Genomic DNA, 17,285 nt, shown 5'->3' with positions numbered 1-17,285 from the left:
GTAATCACTTTGATGGATTATTGTTGAGCAGAGTTGAGGTCAATATAATTATTGATACCAGACACGTGGTGAACACACACACACACACACACACACACACACACACACACTTGGTGTGGACTTTAATACCATTAAATACAGATTGTGTTTGGCCTACTTACACCTGAACAACAACATATTAAATAAACTTATTATTTTATTTTTACAGGTTTGACTTTTTGAATTTTTAAAGTTCACATAAACCTTTAAACTGAACTTTACTGGTTGCAGTATTTGTACTAATTTCCCATGACAACCCGGCTCCCTCAGCCAATCACAGCAGACCCTGTAACTCTGCTCATGACGTCATCCTTAGCAACAAGGTCAGTCCCCCCCCCCCCCCCCCCCCCCCCCCCCCCTTCACCAGCTACATTCATCAGGAAAAAGTTCTCAGCAGCTTTTGTTCATGAAATGATTCGACTCCTGAACGTGACGCAACAACATGCAGACTGACTGACTGACACACACACACACACACACACACACACACACACACACACACACACACACACACACACACACACACACACACACACTCCCAAAATGCAGTTGAACCAGTACGGTGACAGTTTCACCTGCAGTGATTCATGTCTTCACAGGTTACCAAAGTGTCTGAAAGCATTAAAGCAGTAAGTTGTTTTCTAACAGTTCGTGTACCGTTTTTCTTTTTATGTCTCAAACTTCTGCATGTATGTGTGTGTTTTATTTCCTTCACTGAGACTGAGGTTGATATATATATAAATTAATATGTTGTACAGTAATTATTGTTTCCACCTCATGCACCTGTGTTTAATGTCCTGTTACTGTTTTTTTTACTTTGCTTTTTTACTTGAAGAGTGCTTTAAATAAATGATTAGTCAATTAATTGACAGAACAGTAACAGCCAGCTATTTTGGTAATTGATCGGTAGTAGAAGTCATGGCTGGATTAACGTCCTTTGGGGCAAAAGTTTGTTGTTAGGCAACTATTGACCCCGACTCCACTTTATAGTAGATTAGAGCTGAAATAATTACACTGTGTGCACACTAACGTTCTTTAGACTGACAGAAAATTAATTGTCAATATTTTTGATAGGTGATTAATCCTTTAAGTAAGTTCATTTGCACCAGTGTTTTCGACTGTCAGTTAGAAAAATCAAATAATCTGAATATATCCACTTCACTTTCTACTATTTTCTGACATTTAATACACTGAACAATCAATCGATTATTAAGACAAACATCAGTCAGACCTATTGATCATGAAAACAGTTGTTGGTTGCAGCCTTACAGTACTCCTGGTGATGAAATAACACGACCTTACCTCAGGTTTGTGTGATAAAAACACAATGAGGTCAATATGAACTAAAACAGTTCAGACTGTAAAACTAGACTTTAAGCTGAGTCCCTCTGCAAGACCAGGACCACCAGGTGGCAGACGGAGGACCGGTCACACTTCATATTTTACTTCAGTGGTGCAATTTCAAGCAATGAATCTACATTAATTACATTATGTAGCTCCAAATGATATGAAGTAAACTTGTAAACTTGCTGCCTGCTTTACCAGCCTTGTTAGTCGTAGAGTAGAAAACGCTCAACGTTTCCCGTCATTTGTGAGGATTTGCTGCTGCTCTTGGTCTTGTTTGATGGATTTTGGACGGTTGGTTGAACAGAACAGGCTATTTGATGACATCACCATGGGCTTGAAGAAACTGACGGACATTTTTCACTGTTTTCAGGCCTTTTATAGACCAAACAATCATTGGATTAATCAAAACATAACTGTTGAAATAATGGTGGTTTGGGAGGTTGTCAATATGTTGTTGTTGACCAACAAGCTCACTAATCAATTTAAATAAACATCAGTTTGATTTATTTAGGTTAATTTAATCCAATCTAATTGTTCCTCGATGGTTGCCAGAGTGTTTTGAGTGGTTGCTAAGGTGTTAATAAGATGTTACTTTGTTGTTGCCGGGTTACATGTTTTGGTTGGCTAACAGGGTGTTTGAAGTGTTAGCGGTGCTAGCTGGTTGTTGTGTTGTGCTACCCAGTCTAATTCAGTCTAATGTCATGGTTGCTTGGTGGTTGCTTGGTGGTTGTCGTGGCGTTCTGGGAGATTACTAAGGTGTTAGAAGGTCCCGGTTGTGTTTCCAAGAGTTTGTGAGGACATTTCTAGATTTTAAACAACATCAGACAAAGTAAAAACTAATTTGACGATATGAAAATAGATAGAATAGATTGTTTATGTGCAGTTTCCCACTGGGACTAATAATCTTGTCTAATTTAAAGTCCTGTTCCTCTCAGGTGAAGCTCGTACCTGCACAGTTCTTGCAGATGACCACACACAGGTTGATGGAGGCCCAGTCGGGGTTCAGGGCCTTGCAGTCAGCACACATCCTGTTGGAGCGGTTGGACCAGATCTTCTCGGCCACCTCGTAGTCCGACAGCGTCTCGGCGATGGACTCCTGCAGCGCCTCCATCCAGTCCCGCTTCTCCCGGTCCGAGTCGGCCGTGAAGCTGAGGAGGCGGAACAGAGGCCTGCAGTGAGGCTTGATGGAAGGTCGCCACGGCAACGGCATTTTAAAGACGGAAATCCTCTTTTCTAAAAATCTGTTCATTTAAGTTTTCAGTATTCACATTGAAATAGAAAAGCAAACCAGAATCCTTCTTGTTTCAGTACAAACGGAGCCTGCGAGCCCTGAACCTCTGCTTCTTCTGTTTCTTGTAAAAATCAACAGTTTGAACTCATTTTGCAGCAGAACTGTGAGTCAGAACGTTGCAGAGCTGCAGGGAATTAGCTGTAAGGAGCTTTTTCTGATTCAATGACCTGGTTTTTGGGACCAAATGGCACAGCCTGGCAGAGAGGACCAAACATTTTCACTGTTCATGGTTTCATGTAGAGAGATGAAAACTGAAGACGTGGACATGAAACGTCTCTGTTTTTAGATGAAACAGATTCTTTTCTGTTTTAGGTTTTAAAGGTTCTGTTACAGGAGGAAAGAACATTTCTGATTTCTAGTTGTTAAATTTTCTCTGTTTCTTTATTGGTAAACATCTTTAATCGTTCTGTTTCAGATCAAACAGCCAATAAGAGAGCAGCATGTTCTTTCAACATGAATCCATGTGGAAACAAACTCATGAGACAAGAACAATGTGTTTCCTGCAGAGTTGTATTGATGAAGGTATTTAGAGATGATGATGATGATACCTGAAGGTTTTGTACGGAGTGATGAGGTCGAAGCTCTTGTGTTTTCCATCTCTGATCGTTGCTCCTCGAGCTTCGATCAACGTGATGCCGATTCCGTTACGAAAACACTGCAAACACAGAAACGACACATGAAGCGAGTTCGCAGGTTTTACTCTGTGAGATTCTTCTCTGATGTTTCTGCAACTCTGACGAGGAAAAAAACATCACAGATAAAACAGAACAGATAAAACAAGAGTTTAGGTTTCGTTTCTGCTTTATCTTCAAATTGTCTGCATCTGAATTTCACTGCCGTTGATCCTTCAGTATGTTTTATATGATCATTTTTTAATTCTTGGTGTGAGAAATCTAAACGTGTTATTACAAAACTTCTCAAATCATGTTGTACAACAGCTTTGCCAACTTTATGTCAAACAATAAGAAAATATTCATCAAGATAACGAATCTGACCAGATATCTGATATCAGTTCAGGACTCGACAGGTTTTGAATCTCGCTGCTATAAACACATTTTGGTTTGTATATATATCAATATATATATATATATAAATATAGTTTATATTTTATCATCACATTTTTTATTTCTTATTCATTGTTGCTTTTATGTTTTTGGCATTAGATTTGTCATCAGTGTGTTGATGTGATTTATGAGTTAACCAAAGTTAACCAAGTTGAAGGTGAAGTAAAGAGTAACTCCAGCTGTCAGATAAAAGCACAGCAGGAAATATAAACGTAGTGAAGTAAAAAAATGGAAACATTCAAGTTAAAGGACGAGTTCACTGTTCTTCAAGTGTGTCTTAAACCAACAGTCAGGAGCCCAAATGAACATTAAAGCTGTTTTTCTTGCTGTAATCATTCCTCCTGTTCATACTGACCATTAGAAGATCCTTCATAATGACCTTACAATGGAAGTGATGGAGGACAAAATACACAGTCTGAAGCTAATATGAAGCTTCAGTGTCCAAATGAGTCAAATCAAGTAGATATCTTTCAACATTACAGTCTTTTTAGTGCCAAAGTCCCTCTTTTTGTTACTATACTTCCACCGCAGCTCAACAGGGAAACACAAAGAGGGAATTTGATGCTAAAAAGACTGTAAATGTGTCAGATATCCACTTGATATGACTAACTCAGACTGCTGAAGCTGAATAGAAGCTTCACACAGACTTTTAAATGACTGTGTGGACACACTGTGGATTTTGGCCTCCATCACTTCCATTAAAGCACATTTGAAGGACCTTTTAATATCCAGTATGAACAGCAGGAATGATTACAGACACCTGACTGCTGGTTTAACACACTGGGAACACTGGGAACACTGGGAACTCATCCTTTAAGTACAAGTGCATCAAGATATAACAGTACTTGAATGCATCCTGAACTCTGATCTGAGCAGTAAAGTTGAACCTCACAGCTGAACTAAAGTGTATACACTAGTTTGTGCAGTTTGTTTCTGAGCCGCTTCAACATGCAGCTGCAGTGAGAACAGCTTGTTAACAACCAGCAGCAATCAGCCTGCAGGTGCCGCGACATCACGTCTCTGTTGCTCTCACCTGTTCGCTCTTGTAGAGCCAGATCTGCTCCGTGTTGATGGCAGCGTACACTTTGGATTTGGTTCCTTTCAGCTCGAGGACTCCGTGTTTCTGACAGTGAGATCCGGGACCGAAACGCCGCCGACCGAACACCAGCTGATCTCTGACGTGTTCCTGCAGCGTGGAGACCCAGCGCCGCCTCAGCACTGACACACACACAGAGAATGAAAAGTTGCAAAAGACGCATCTATTTCAGCAAATGAAGATCAACGTTTCGGCAAACTGTGTTCAACCTGAGAGTCATGAGACCAAACACACGTTCACATGATCGAGACATCTACAAACACCTAACAGAACACACTTTATATGTCTACATCTGTGCAAAAAGGCTACAATTTAATATTAAATAAGGGAAGATTCATTCTAAATATGTATCATATCACTATGTATATAAATATCAAATAGAAAATATGTTAACATGTCTTGGTTCATCTACATGAATCTCTACGTGCACAAAACATTAAAAACCTGTTATTAAAAAGAAGTTTATCATTGTTGTCCGAATCAGTAAATTTATGCACAAAAAGCTGTTGCAGAAAGTCGAGTCATCATATCATCATATATTTTATGTTATAAGTTACAGACAGATTAATCACATTTCTGCTGCATACATCTTATTTCTAGTTACAGAACCGTAAATGACGAAGTTTAGCTGCATTTTGTCTGAAGGAACCAGGGACTGAATTTAGTTCCTTTACCCACAAACACTTTCAGAGCAGACGTCATTGATCGGTGTCACTGGTATCAATATTAGGACGAGAAACTGATATTTACTCTGATGTTTATTAATGCAAAACAATATTTATAATGTTGTTCAACTTCCAGAGAAGTCGGTCTCATACTGTACTTCCTGTTTTACTAGTAGGTTATCATTTTATAAATCTTTTGTATAGATGTTACAAATGTTTTCAAACTAAAGAGTCAATGTTTGTTGTCAACTGAATGTGATGTAATGTCATTTTGGGGATACATGTTGATGAGTAGTCTATCTGAAGGCTGCTTGCTGACCTCTGGGGTTAACTAGAGATATCTTTGTCTTAAGCCTGCTGTTTTAGAGACCATACTAGTTTATAAGAAGGTGTGACGGTTCGTGGAAGTGTCCGTTTAGGGACCAGACTGTTTTTAGCTTTGCTCCTGGAGACGTATAAAGCTGTCTAGTTTGGGTTCACAATCTTTAGAGAAAGGACCGTCTGAACAACAAGCTTTCTCTCCAAAAATACAAGATGATTGTATTTTTGTTTGGACATTTGTATAATTGTTACTGATGATGTGATGGATTGTACAACGTCTACAGCTTCAACAAGTAACAATGTTTGATGCTTTCTTTGTGTCTCCGTGTGCCTCTTTCTCAAGAAAATTTCCTCAACACATCCGACTTACGAAACAATAAATACAAAGAACAACAAGAGAATCTGTTTTCTTGTTGTTTTATCTGATCTTCACGGTTCTTCAGCTGCCATGGAAACGAAACAGGAACCAACAAAAGAGACTTTTCAGTTCCTGGAGTATCGATGGTTGAAAAGTCTGATTTACAGGATGAATCTTGATAAAAGAATAAAATTACACTATTGAAGCCGAAACAAAAACATGTTGATAACTTCAAAAGAATAAACAACCAACTGTTTTAAAGCAGCTCAGTAGTTTGTGAAGAGCTTCTATGTGATCAGTTTCTTCTTATGTCATTAGTGTCCTGCTGTTACAACACAATAACTTATCAATAACTGCACATACGTGTGAATACTTCTTTAGCAGCTTATGATAACAGATTGAGAGCCGTCCTCGTCTGTCTCTGTGTCTTCTTCTTCTTCTGCTACTTCCTGTCTCAGCAGCAGAATTAAAGTCTGTGTCTGTTATCTGCAGAGAGGCTGCAGTGTGAATGCAGCAGGTTACTGGGTCAGCCTTTTGTCTGTCCCAGCTGGAGCCGAGTCACATGACCTGCTGAGCTCCATGCTGCCACATAGAGCAGCTACTGTACTGAGTGTTAGAGCAGATCACACACACACACACACACTGATGTCTGTTGGTTTTCACATGTATGTAGCTCAGGTTTATGACTCCTGAATAAAAAATATCCTCCAGACATGTTTTTAGACATATTAAAATAATCTGCTTTGAATAATTAATTGTGTCTAATATGGTTTTTCCACAAAGAAAGTTATATTAGCTATTAAGAAATGGTTAAAATTACATCTCCTCCTTCTCCTTCATTAAAAATCCAGAATCTATGAATATGTAAGTATTTTTATTTCCAAAAGTTTAACTGTTGGACATCAGATGTCTCCTCCTTCATTGTAAAGTCCTCTCCACATTACGCTGAGTCTAGATAGCGTAGCGTAAACGCTTCTGGTCGTGGTTACGCCCGTGACGGTGCAGGCTTACACGTGTAAGTTGCTGCGTTGTGACATCACAAATTAGTTGTGATGTCACAACGCAGGTCTGCTCCTTTTACTCAGATTTTCAAGGAGCTCAGAGAAACTTTCTACTTTCAGCAGATGAACATGAAAACAAACATCATTCTGCACAGAGAAGAGAACAACGTCCGACTGAAGGAACAGCGAGAAAAACAAAACAAATTAATGTTTGAGGCACAAAATCAGAAGGAAAAGTTAGGATTTTATAATTGAACTAAAACCAGGATGCACTTTTATCTCTGTGTGGAAATCTGACATTTTTGGCAACTTTCCTCCCAAGAAAAACCACACAGCAGGTCGTAACGTCAGTCGCCCAAAAACGAGTTAGTTTGAGTGACAGCTGCCACCCAACGGCTGCAGAAATCACAACCCGGAGCACTTAGCTTCTCATCTAACCCTCAGTAACATAGAAAATGTATTAATTAATAACAATTAATCATTTGTTCTATAAAACAGTGAAAAATCAGCACAAGCAGATTTCATTCAATGTCTTGTTTCGTCTGAGAAACAAAACCAAAATATTCAATTTATAATCACGTCAGACCAAGAAAAGCAGCAACAAGCTGTGAGAACCTGGAAGCTGCTTGTGTGTGTGTGTGTGTGTGTGTGTTTGTGTGTATGTGTGTGTGTTTACCTTCATTATCAGCCCTGAAAACAAAGATCCTGTGACTCGTCACGATTTCAAATTTGTTGTCTTTGGCTGGGCGGGCCATCTGGATGGCAGCCAATGGGACGACTCCTTTAGGGTAGATGTCCTGAAACACAGAGCAGGTGTGAGGCAACGACGTTGATGATGATGTTTGATGTTAAAGTTCATTCAGTCAACGAAAACTATGATGTCAAATATTAGACGACACTTTTCTCAGGATGACACGAGATTAAAACTAAATAAAAAGTAACTTTGAAAACGAGAACTGCAATGAAATGTTTGCCATTTTTCACCAGTGAATAAAAACCTGCAGGATGAGGAGGAAGGTCTGTTAACATCTGTGTGAACGTGATAAATAAGAATGATCTTCATACCTTCTCGCTGCCGAAGTACATCAAGTTTTTACCATCAAACTTCACGTAGCGCTTCTGGAAAACGTAGTTCCTGCAAAATAAAAACACACATATCAGATCCAGAGAGTCAAATGATCACATTTACAATAACCAAGCTATCTGATTAGTCAAAGACATGTCCCAGCTAGCTGTTTATTGGTTGATCCAGCAGAACCAGATCAGTGTAGCTGCTCTGTGATGTGTTTTTCTACTCTGACAAGATGAAAAACTACAAAGCTACAAAATCTGAGAGGTCAACTTTAAAGAACAGCAGCAGAACAAAACAGACACAGGTGATTCATGACAAATATATCAGATATATCACTGATTTACTCAGAAAGTTTTTGGATAAACAGAGGAGGAAAATAAGGAAAACAAAGAAGAAGAAAAGACAAACACACACCGAGTGTAGTGTAAAGAAGAGTCAGAGGATGAAGAAGAAGAGGAGGAGGAGGAGGAGGAGGAGGAGGATGAGGAGGAGGAGGAGGAGAGGAAGGTGACGAGGCAGCTCCACAGGAGGGAGGAGACGCAGGGAGGAGCGGAGAGGAGGAGACGCAGCAGAACAGTCAGCGCTGACCTCTGACCCCTGAAACATAAACATGAACACACATAAACTCTGCTTCATGTTAAACAGCTGATTGTTTGATCTGTTCAGACTGAAGGAGGTAAAATCTCATCAGACAACAGGACTACAACCTCCCTAAAAACCTCTGGAAACTCTTCAAGGATCACTGGGAGCACAAAGGTCCTACAGCTCCCTTAAAAAACTTCAAAAACCCTAAAATACATCTGGAAACTCTTCAAAGGTGAATGGAAACTCATCATCTTCCTTAAAAACCACAAGAATGTGCTCAAGTTTACTACTCCCCGGTCTAACTAGCTGTGTAAATCAAACACATCCCCATGTAGTTTAGTTCTCACTGGTCTGACCCACTGTATAAATCAAACGCACCCATGTAGTTTAGTTCTCACTGCTCTAACCAACTGTATAAATCAAACACACCCATGTAGTTTAGTTCTCACTGCTCTAACCAACTGTATAAATCAAACGCACCCATGTAGTTTAGTTCTCACTGGTCTAACCCACTGTATAAATCAAACGCACCCCTGCGGTGACAGCTTGTCCAGCCAGCCACTTATGATGGGCGGGGCTCTCTCGGTCAGGGAGGTGTAGCTGGCGTAGGGGGAGATGATCAGGTCCTCGTCAGTCTCTAAAGGGAAGCTGTGGGGGGGCAGGGTGAGGCTGCGCAGGGCGGGTGGAGCTTCACCGACGGTGCTGTAACCCTGAGAGTCTCCAGAGTGAAGGGCCTGAGACAAACGCTTCGTCCAGGAGAGCTTGTGACACCTGAATATACAAAAACAACTTTATTTCTACACAAAAGGCAGTGTCAACTTCGTACAGGGAGATTGGTCCACCTGTCACCGCCACTGGTCGGCTCAGAATGTGATAAAAACATGACAATTTAATGGAGACAAACTGTCAGTTTTCATATTTTGATGGCAAAATTTTATATTCACAACTACAAATTTTATAAATTCCCACCTAGTTTGCTGCCTTGTCATTTACAAACCAAATGGCTTCCTCAAAGCATTAAAACAATAACCTTAACTTAGTTGAGGAAACACCACAAGGTTCATTTAGTACCATCACATGATCTTCTGCATTAGGTCCATTTAGTATCTGATCAGAAGCTTTCAATCATATCTTTCTTACCTCAACATTAACTTAGCTTTGTTTGCATTCAACAAATCCTACTGCATACTGTTGTTTACAAACTTAATCTGAAGAGATGATCCACATACTGTATATATAAAACTGTATCATCTGCATATCTACACATATTAGTTCCATGTCCTTCAACACCTAAATCATTTATATAAATAGACACTAAAAGTGGGCTGAGCACAGAACCTTGGGGCACTCCAGATCGGATGGTATGCAGATGATACAGTTTTATATATGTGTGGATCTTCTTTTCACATGCACTAAACTAGTCTATCTTTAATACTTTGCAGTTCATTCTTGTAGCGTCTCGACACTTTGATTGAACTCTCTGTACTCTTTAACTGAACCACCATGTTTGATATTTTGTCCATAAAGTAATAAAATAATCTTCAGTGTAACTGGTGTCTTACCCATGATCCTCTAAGTGTCTTTCCTCCTCCCTCTTTGTTTCTCTTCCCTCCAGTCGGCTTCTTTCACTCTGGACGTACACGAAAGATAAAATATTAACATGAATGAGAAAGTTCTTGTGATCACAGAGTAGATTCATTAAAAAACTGCCGTCTCACCTCACAGATCTGTGGATTCCTTCTGGTTTGGAAAACAGTTTCACAGTATGGGCTGATCTCCTCCTCGGGGTCGTCTGTCGAAGCTGTTAGCAGAAAACACTGAGATTTAACTGCAGCACTGATGATAATGTAACCCTAAACTCAGACACCGTGGTATTAATCCACAGCTTTAATCTTTAGTTTTTAATCATACGGTACCATAAACTCTCAGATACTAGCATAGATGCTAAAAGAAAAACAGAGGAAAATTATTCACCTGCACTTTTAACATAATCATAGTATATGCAGGTGACATTTTCAGTGAATACAGTGTTAAACTCAAAATATACAATTGTCTGCCGGTAGAGGTCTCTCAATCAAAACAATAACAAAAGACGGAGTTTGATGATGTTTGTAAGTAGCTTAACAACCAGCTTCTTCAATGTTCACCGGTAACAGAGGTCTCTTCCTCTCCAAAACAAACAGACCCAGTGATTAATACTGGTAAAAACAAAGAATAAACCAGTTTCACGTTTAAAAATCAGTGTTTCTTTTAGACTATTCAGTGGACACCAGACGTCCAGAGAGGCTGGAAGCCAATCTGCTGCTAACATTTGCTCAGCTTGTTTCTCTATTAAGATCCAGATGTCCGATGACTAAAATCCTTCATCCGTTTAACTTAAAACAACCAAGATCTCAAAAGTGTATTGTTAAAATGTGGCTTGAAACTGAATAAAAAGTCAATCTATAGCAGCTTCTGGCAGACAACCACAACACGGTGATAAAAAGGTGATATGATGGCTGACAGGCGACACAATGAAACAGACCATTAACTTGATTAAAATTATGGATTTCTGTTGGTTTGAACATAGTCAGAAACATTTCGGATAATGTCAGTACATACCTTAACAAAATATGTAACATAGGTCTAATCGTTTTTAGTCATTTTAATGCCTAAAGTTACATTTTGGGTCTTAATATTAATGATTACTTTCATTATCGTTTGATTGACTAATTGTTATGTCTTTACAATGTTTGAAAATAGTGAAAAATGCCCTTTATAATTTTAAACCATCCAAGATTGATTCACATTGCTGCTTTTATTCAACCAGCAGTCCAAATACAAAAAAATATTCAATTTGGTATCATATATAACAAAGAAAAGCACAAAATCCTCACATTTAAAAAGATGGAACCAGTGAATATTTGGTATTTTTTTCTTTCAGAATACCTATAACAATTATTTGATTACCAAAATAGATGCATTCATTAATTTTCTGCAAATCAACTGATCGACTAATCATTACAGCTCTCTGTTAATATGTGCATTTGTAGTCAGTCATGGCTGAACTCACCTCTGGCTGAACCTGAAGAGTTGTTACTTAAAGTGCTGCCACTGAAAACACACACAAGCACATCAAGAAGTTATCAATTATTGTCAGTAATAAGACCGTGATTAAATAGATATCAAAACTTTTAGTTCGTAGTATGGGTCAAACTCCAAAACCACAACCTGCACCCGGATAAGTGAAAGGCATATATGAATGGATGGATTTAATCTGCCGTGACTGTTTTTGATTTTCTGGAGTGTAGCTGCTGTTGATTATTATGAAACTGTTATCATCAGGCGAGTTAATTAATTAACAAAGGGTCAATTTATTAAAAGTCACTTGTCATAAACCAACAGTGTGATTTGAATCAGAGATACAGTACGCTTCTAAGATCTCAAGTGTGGTTGTCCTGATGAATTATGGATGGATCGATGGATGGATTGATCGATTAATGGATGGATGGATGGATGGACAGAGATAGACATATAGACACAGATAGGCAGAGATAGAGAGAGACTGAGAGAGATAGACAGATATACAGTGCCAGTCAAAAGTTTGGACACACTGTCTCATTCGAGAGAACAGGAAGTTATGTCCAAACTTTTGACTGGTGCTGTATATAAAGAGATAGAGTTAGATGGAGAAACTGTATAAAGATGTTGAGAATTAATCAGGATAGAGGTAGAATGTGTCAGTATGTAGATCTTATTCAGGCTGATAACATGGGGGTATCACAGAAAACTTTACCCAGTACATCTAAAAAACAAACTTTGAGTTTGGACCCTGGTCTGAAGTCCATTCAGAGAGACCGACCTGTTCCTCTCGAGGTTCCTGTGAGGAGTTTGTCTTGGAGGAGTCGGAGGAGCTGACTGCTGGCTGCAGTAACTCCTCCCTCCACTGGGGGCAGTAGAACCAGGTAAAGTGCCCCAGTAGATCTCATTAGAGACCATCTCCATCCCACCGCCCCTGGGTGAACCGGATGGCGAGGAACCAGAGAACCTCCTGTTGTCAAGACTACTAGGAGAGGAAGTCAGTGAAGACACAGGAAGTGTCTGGTTCTGGTCTGTCCGTACAGGTGAAGAAGAAGACGAAGAGGGTGGGGACCCCTGGAACGTGGCAGAAGAGACCCCGCGGTTCAGCCTCGGGGGAACAGGCGGCAACAACCCAGTGTCTGATAAAGACAAGCTGCGACTCGGCCTCGGCCTCTCCTGGCTCGCTCTGCGGTGGGCCGACTTCTCGTTGAGGTCAGAGGTTAACCTGTTGGCAGGCGTGGGCGTGTCCACTGAGTTCAGGCCCTCTATAACAGTGAAACAGATGGATTCCTGGGAGAGCCTCCTGGGCGGCGGCGGCGCAGGGTCCGGGGTTGGGCAGAAGTGGACGGGTGCAGTCCGGCGGCGGTTGAAGACGGTTCTTGGTTTGGGAACCGGCTTCATCACAGTCCTGTTGGATTCAGAGTTCGTCAGCATGGCGGCGAGGTTCGGTGCCGAGCTGTTCCTGAGAGCCTCGAAGTGAACGGGTCCTGTGGAAGAACTGACCGATGCAGCGCTGTGACCTCGCTTTGATAAAGGGATGTCCGTCACTGACTGACAGCGGTCACGTGGGGGATCAGTCGTTGCTTTCTGATTGGCTCTTTGACCTTCAGTCCTCTGAATGTAACTGACCAATCGTAGGATTCTTTTCCTGTGTCCTGTGGCGGTTATACCCAGGCTGACCAAGGCGTCATGATCCAGGTGTGTAAAGTCTCTAGCCAATAGAAGACTGGCTCGGCGGAAGGTGTCCAGGTACCTGCAGTGAGGACGGAGAAGAACACCTCAGCTGGTTGGAAGCAGGTTGTTATGTGATGATGTTTCTACTTTAAACTAAACGTGTCTTCTTCTGCTGCTGTAACTACTTTGAACTACTAGTATGAACATCAGGACAGCTGATTTCTAGTTTCCCTCTGAGTGTCGATAAGTCAAGAGGCCATCAGTGTGTCATTGCACACAGAGCAGCACAATATAACCACAAGACAGGCTGCAGACTTTGAAAACCTTGACATGACTCAAAAATATCTACCTTTAAACATAACTGTGATAGAAATGACGTTGATCATGATGTTCTCCTCTCTCCGCTCACCACTCCGATGCTGAATGTTAGCGATGTCAGCTAACCTACTCGTTAAAGCTGCTACTCAGGACTAGGGTCTATATTTGTTTGACTATGTGTAAACATGAAGTTTTATATGTAAAAGATGAATCTGGACATGAAGCTGTTAGAAGCTCTGTAGTGCAACTGTCAGTGATGGAAAAGTAACTAAGTACATTTACTCAACTACTGGACTTAAGTACAGTTCTGAGGTACTTTTACTTGAGTATTTCCATGTGATGCTACTTTCTACATTTCAGAGGGAAATATTGTACTTTCTACTCCACTACATTTATTTGACAGCTTTAGTTACTTTTCAGATGAAGATTTGACACAATGGATAATATAACAAGCTTTTAAAATACAACACATTGTTAAAGATGAAACCAGTGGTTTCCAACCTTTTTGTCTTTTGACGTCTTACAAAAAGCAGTGTGTAGTCGGGGTCACATTTCACATGTCTATGAGTTGTTAACAGCTCCACCAAATAGTGATTTTTCCCTCTAAACTTCTCACATGCTTTCATTTCAATAAATGTTCAAATGATCCAATATTTCAGTAAAAATCAAAGATTAGAGAAAAAGTCCAAAAACTGAAAACAGATTTGTGTATCAGAACTTTGTTTTTTCTTCTTTCCTCTCCCATTAATCATCTCACCACCCCTCAGATTTATCTGCTGACCCTTATACCTGATGGTCCAATAGAACAACAACACATGTATCTCTGCAGTCATCTGTTGGTTCAACTGCTTCTAAATAAATCATCCTGGGTTCGATGTCAACATCTCTGGCTGAGTTCTTACCAGACACCAGGCATCGGGCCAGTTCCCAGTTAACCAGTTCAATTAGTCTTTTTCACTGACACCAGTTTTGTGTACGCTAGAGTGTTAGCATTGGTGTGTGATGGTTACTGAATTAAAATCACAGATCTTCTTCGTACAGAGTTAAAACTAATGCTGTGTTGTATAACCGTGCTGACCTCTCCAGATGGATGGCTGCCAGCAGTGTCTCAACCGGCGTACTTCCATCCAGCGAGGCCATGACGACCAACATGAGCTCTGGATCGGGCTTCGTCTCCTCCACATCCAGAAATCACCGAGGCCATCACTGACCTACAGCTGGGAGCGACAGCAGCTGTCCATCTGCAGGAGACGACAACAAAACTGAGTTATTACAGTGTCTATGGATGGAAATGTCTGTCGGTCCACCACTGTGGTCAAGACTGAGAATATCTGAACAGCTATTGGATGGATTGGTTCACACATTCACGTTCCCCTCACGATGAACTGTCATAACTTTGATCCTCCGACTTTTCATCTAGTCAAATTTAGTTTGTTCAGTACTTTCATTCATGACCAAATATCTGCAAAACTAATGACATTCCTGTCAGCCTCCATGTTTACCTCATGCTGAACATCAGCAGCAGGATGTTTTTCTCAGGAGTTTGTTGGACTTAAATCAAGCAGCAACCTCCGGGGCTGTAAAATGAAGCCAAAAACTGCAGTTCCTTGAACGGCCACTTGAGGCTCCAAAAGCGAGTCAATCCCCATAGACCCCCATGTTAAAATGTCCAACTTTACAGCAGAAATAAACATGTTTACAGTCTGGTACAAACAACGGTTTTGGTCTCTGTAGCTAATTTCCTCTTTCATGACAACTGTACGGGGGGTGAATTTTTTTAAAACTCACCCGTTTAAATTTTATTAAGCCGTAAAGTTCTGCATAATGAAGGACATGGCTGCTTTGAGTGACAGGTCCGCCAGCTGCTAGGTGGCTTGTTTCAGCCATTCGGCCCGCCTCTTTGCCCATTTTTGATTGGCTGGGAGTTAGGCAGCGTCACGCACTGCCAAGATGGCGATGGCCGGAGTGGCTCGCTTTGAGCTTCGGGTGACGTCACTGTAACTACGTCTATATTTTTATACAGTCTATGACTTAAATTCACCAGATGAACACAAACACAACTTCAAACGAAAGCAAATGTTGCTCAACAAGTAAATAATCACTGTTTGCTGACAAGTTTAATACAGTTTATATTCTGATAATGTGTCAATATTGTGTTTTGCTGCGCCGCCTCCAAATGTCCCAAAAAAAGTCTATAAATGCAGGTTTCATATCATAAAAAATCTTATCACATAAAAAAACCCAACAGTCGTACACAACAGCAACAGAAAATAACTACAGTGAAAAATACTGAGCAGTAAAACAGAAAGTCAGATGAATGAATGATGGAAGAGACTCGTTATCTGTCCCAAACTTACACATTAAACATCTTCGTAATTCTCTCCTTTAAATGACTCAAGCCTGTGTTTGAGTCCTGTGACAGTTTTACATCAGTTACAGTCCCCAGATATATATTTTACTGTATAACTTCAGTACGTTCACCATTGATATCTGCTTGTTCATGTGACTTTCTGCCTGATCTGACATCCAGAACTGTTCCTTTCTTTTCTTGGTATTTAGTTAAAAAGGTTGTTCAAATATTTGTCAGTTCAAGAAAATGTATAAAGAATAATTAGATGATATGAAGTTGAACAATAACATCTTTTCTTAGTTAATAGTAGATTATTGTGTATGGCCGTGTATTGTATTGTCAACTAACTGCAATTGACAGAGAATCTATTTCTAACGTTTATCAGTGTTTCAGGTAAGAAGACGGCAAAATAAGATTTTCTTTTTGTTTATGAATCACATTCTGTCCAATCAATAAACTCATCTACTAAACTTCAGTGATAAACCAACCAATGTAACATGTTTGCTTGTATAAATAATAAATGTAACTATTTGTATGAATAAGTGAATATAAGAGAAGGTTCTTAGTAATAATAGAGGAGAATACAAACATAGTTCAGATCAACAGTAAAGCTGCAAATATTAGTCAATTAATCAATTAGTTGCCAACTTTTAAATACTTGCCAAGTATTTTGATAATTGATTTGTCATTTTGAGTCATTTTTTAAAGAAAAAAAAAGTCCAAATTCTCTGATTCAGCTTCTTAAATGTGAATATTTTCTGGTTTCTTTAGTCTCTGTGACAGTAAACTGAAGATCTTTGAGTTGTGGATAAAACAAGACATTTGAGGACATTTTTCACCATTTTCTGACGTTTTATGGACTAAACAACTGATCAATTAATCAAGAAAATAATTGTTAGTTGCAGCCCAAGTCAACTGTTAAAACTTGTATTAAACTGCAGGTAACCATAGCAACAGCACTGATGCTTCATTTAACTGGTGAAACTAACTTCAGACCTGCAACAAACTGTTAAGAGTTCATTTACAAAGATTATCAGCATTTAA

General features: G+C 39.8%; 1 protein-coding gene across 2 annotated transcripts in view; it reads right to left on the bottom strand.

Annotated features, from left to right (window-relative positions):
• Window positions 1-17,285, bottom strand: part of arap3 (ArfGAP with RhoGAP domain, ankyrin repeat and PH domain 3) — a 53,489-nt gene that overhangs the window by 22,516 nt on the left and 13,688 nt on the right. For both annotated transcript variants that reach the window (XM_044363164.1, XM_044363165.1), the window contains exons 2-12: window positions 14,970-15,132; window positions 12,681-13,652; window positions 11,892-11,932; window positions 10,558-10,640; window positions 10,402-10,469; window positions 9,371-9,610; window positions 8,248-8,317; window positions 7,859-7,979; window positions 4,775-4,959; window positions 3,226-3,332; window positions 2,335-2,534 (exon numbers count right to left, since the gene is read on the bottom strand). In XM_044363164.1, coding sequence (XP_044219099.1) covers window positions 2,335-2,534; window positions 3,226-3,332; window positions 4,775-4,959; window positions 7,859-7,979; window positions 8,248-8,317; window positions 9,371-9,610; window positions 10,402-10,469; window positions 10,558-10,640; window positions 11,892-11,932; window positions 12,681-13,652; window positions 14,970-15,043 — 2,161 coding nt within the window. In that variant the 5' untranslated portion in view covers window positions 15,044-15,132. The remainder of the gene's footprint in view (window positions 1-2,334; window positions 2,535-3,225; window positions 3,333-4,774; window positions 4,960-7,858; window positions 7,980-8,247; window positions 8,318-9,370; window positions 9,611-10,401; window positions 10,470-10,557; window positions 10,641-11,891; window positions 11,933-12,680; window positions 13,653-14,969; window positions 15,133-17,285) is intronic.

This window comes from Thunnus albacares, chromosome 10 (assembly GCF_914725855.1).
Source record: "Thunnus albacares chromosome 10, fThuAlb1.1, whole genome shotgun sequence".
Lineage (NCBI taxonomy): Eukaryota > Metazoa > Chordata > Actinopteri > Scombriformes > Scombridae > Thunnus > Thunnus albacares.
Note: the sequence above shows the minus strand (reverse complement) of the source record. Positions and strands in the feature narration are given on the sequence as shown.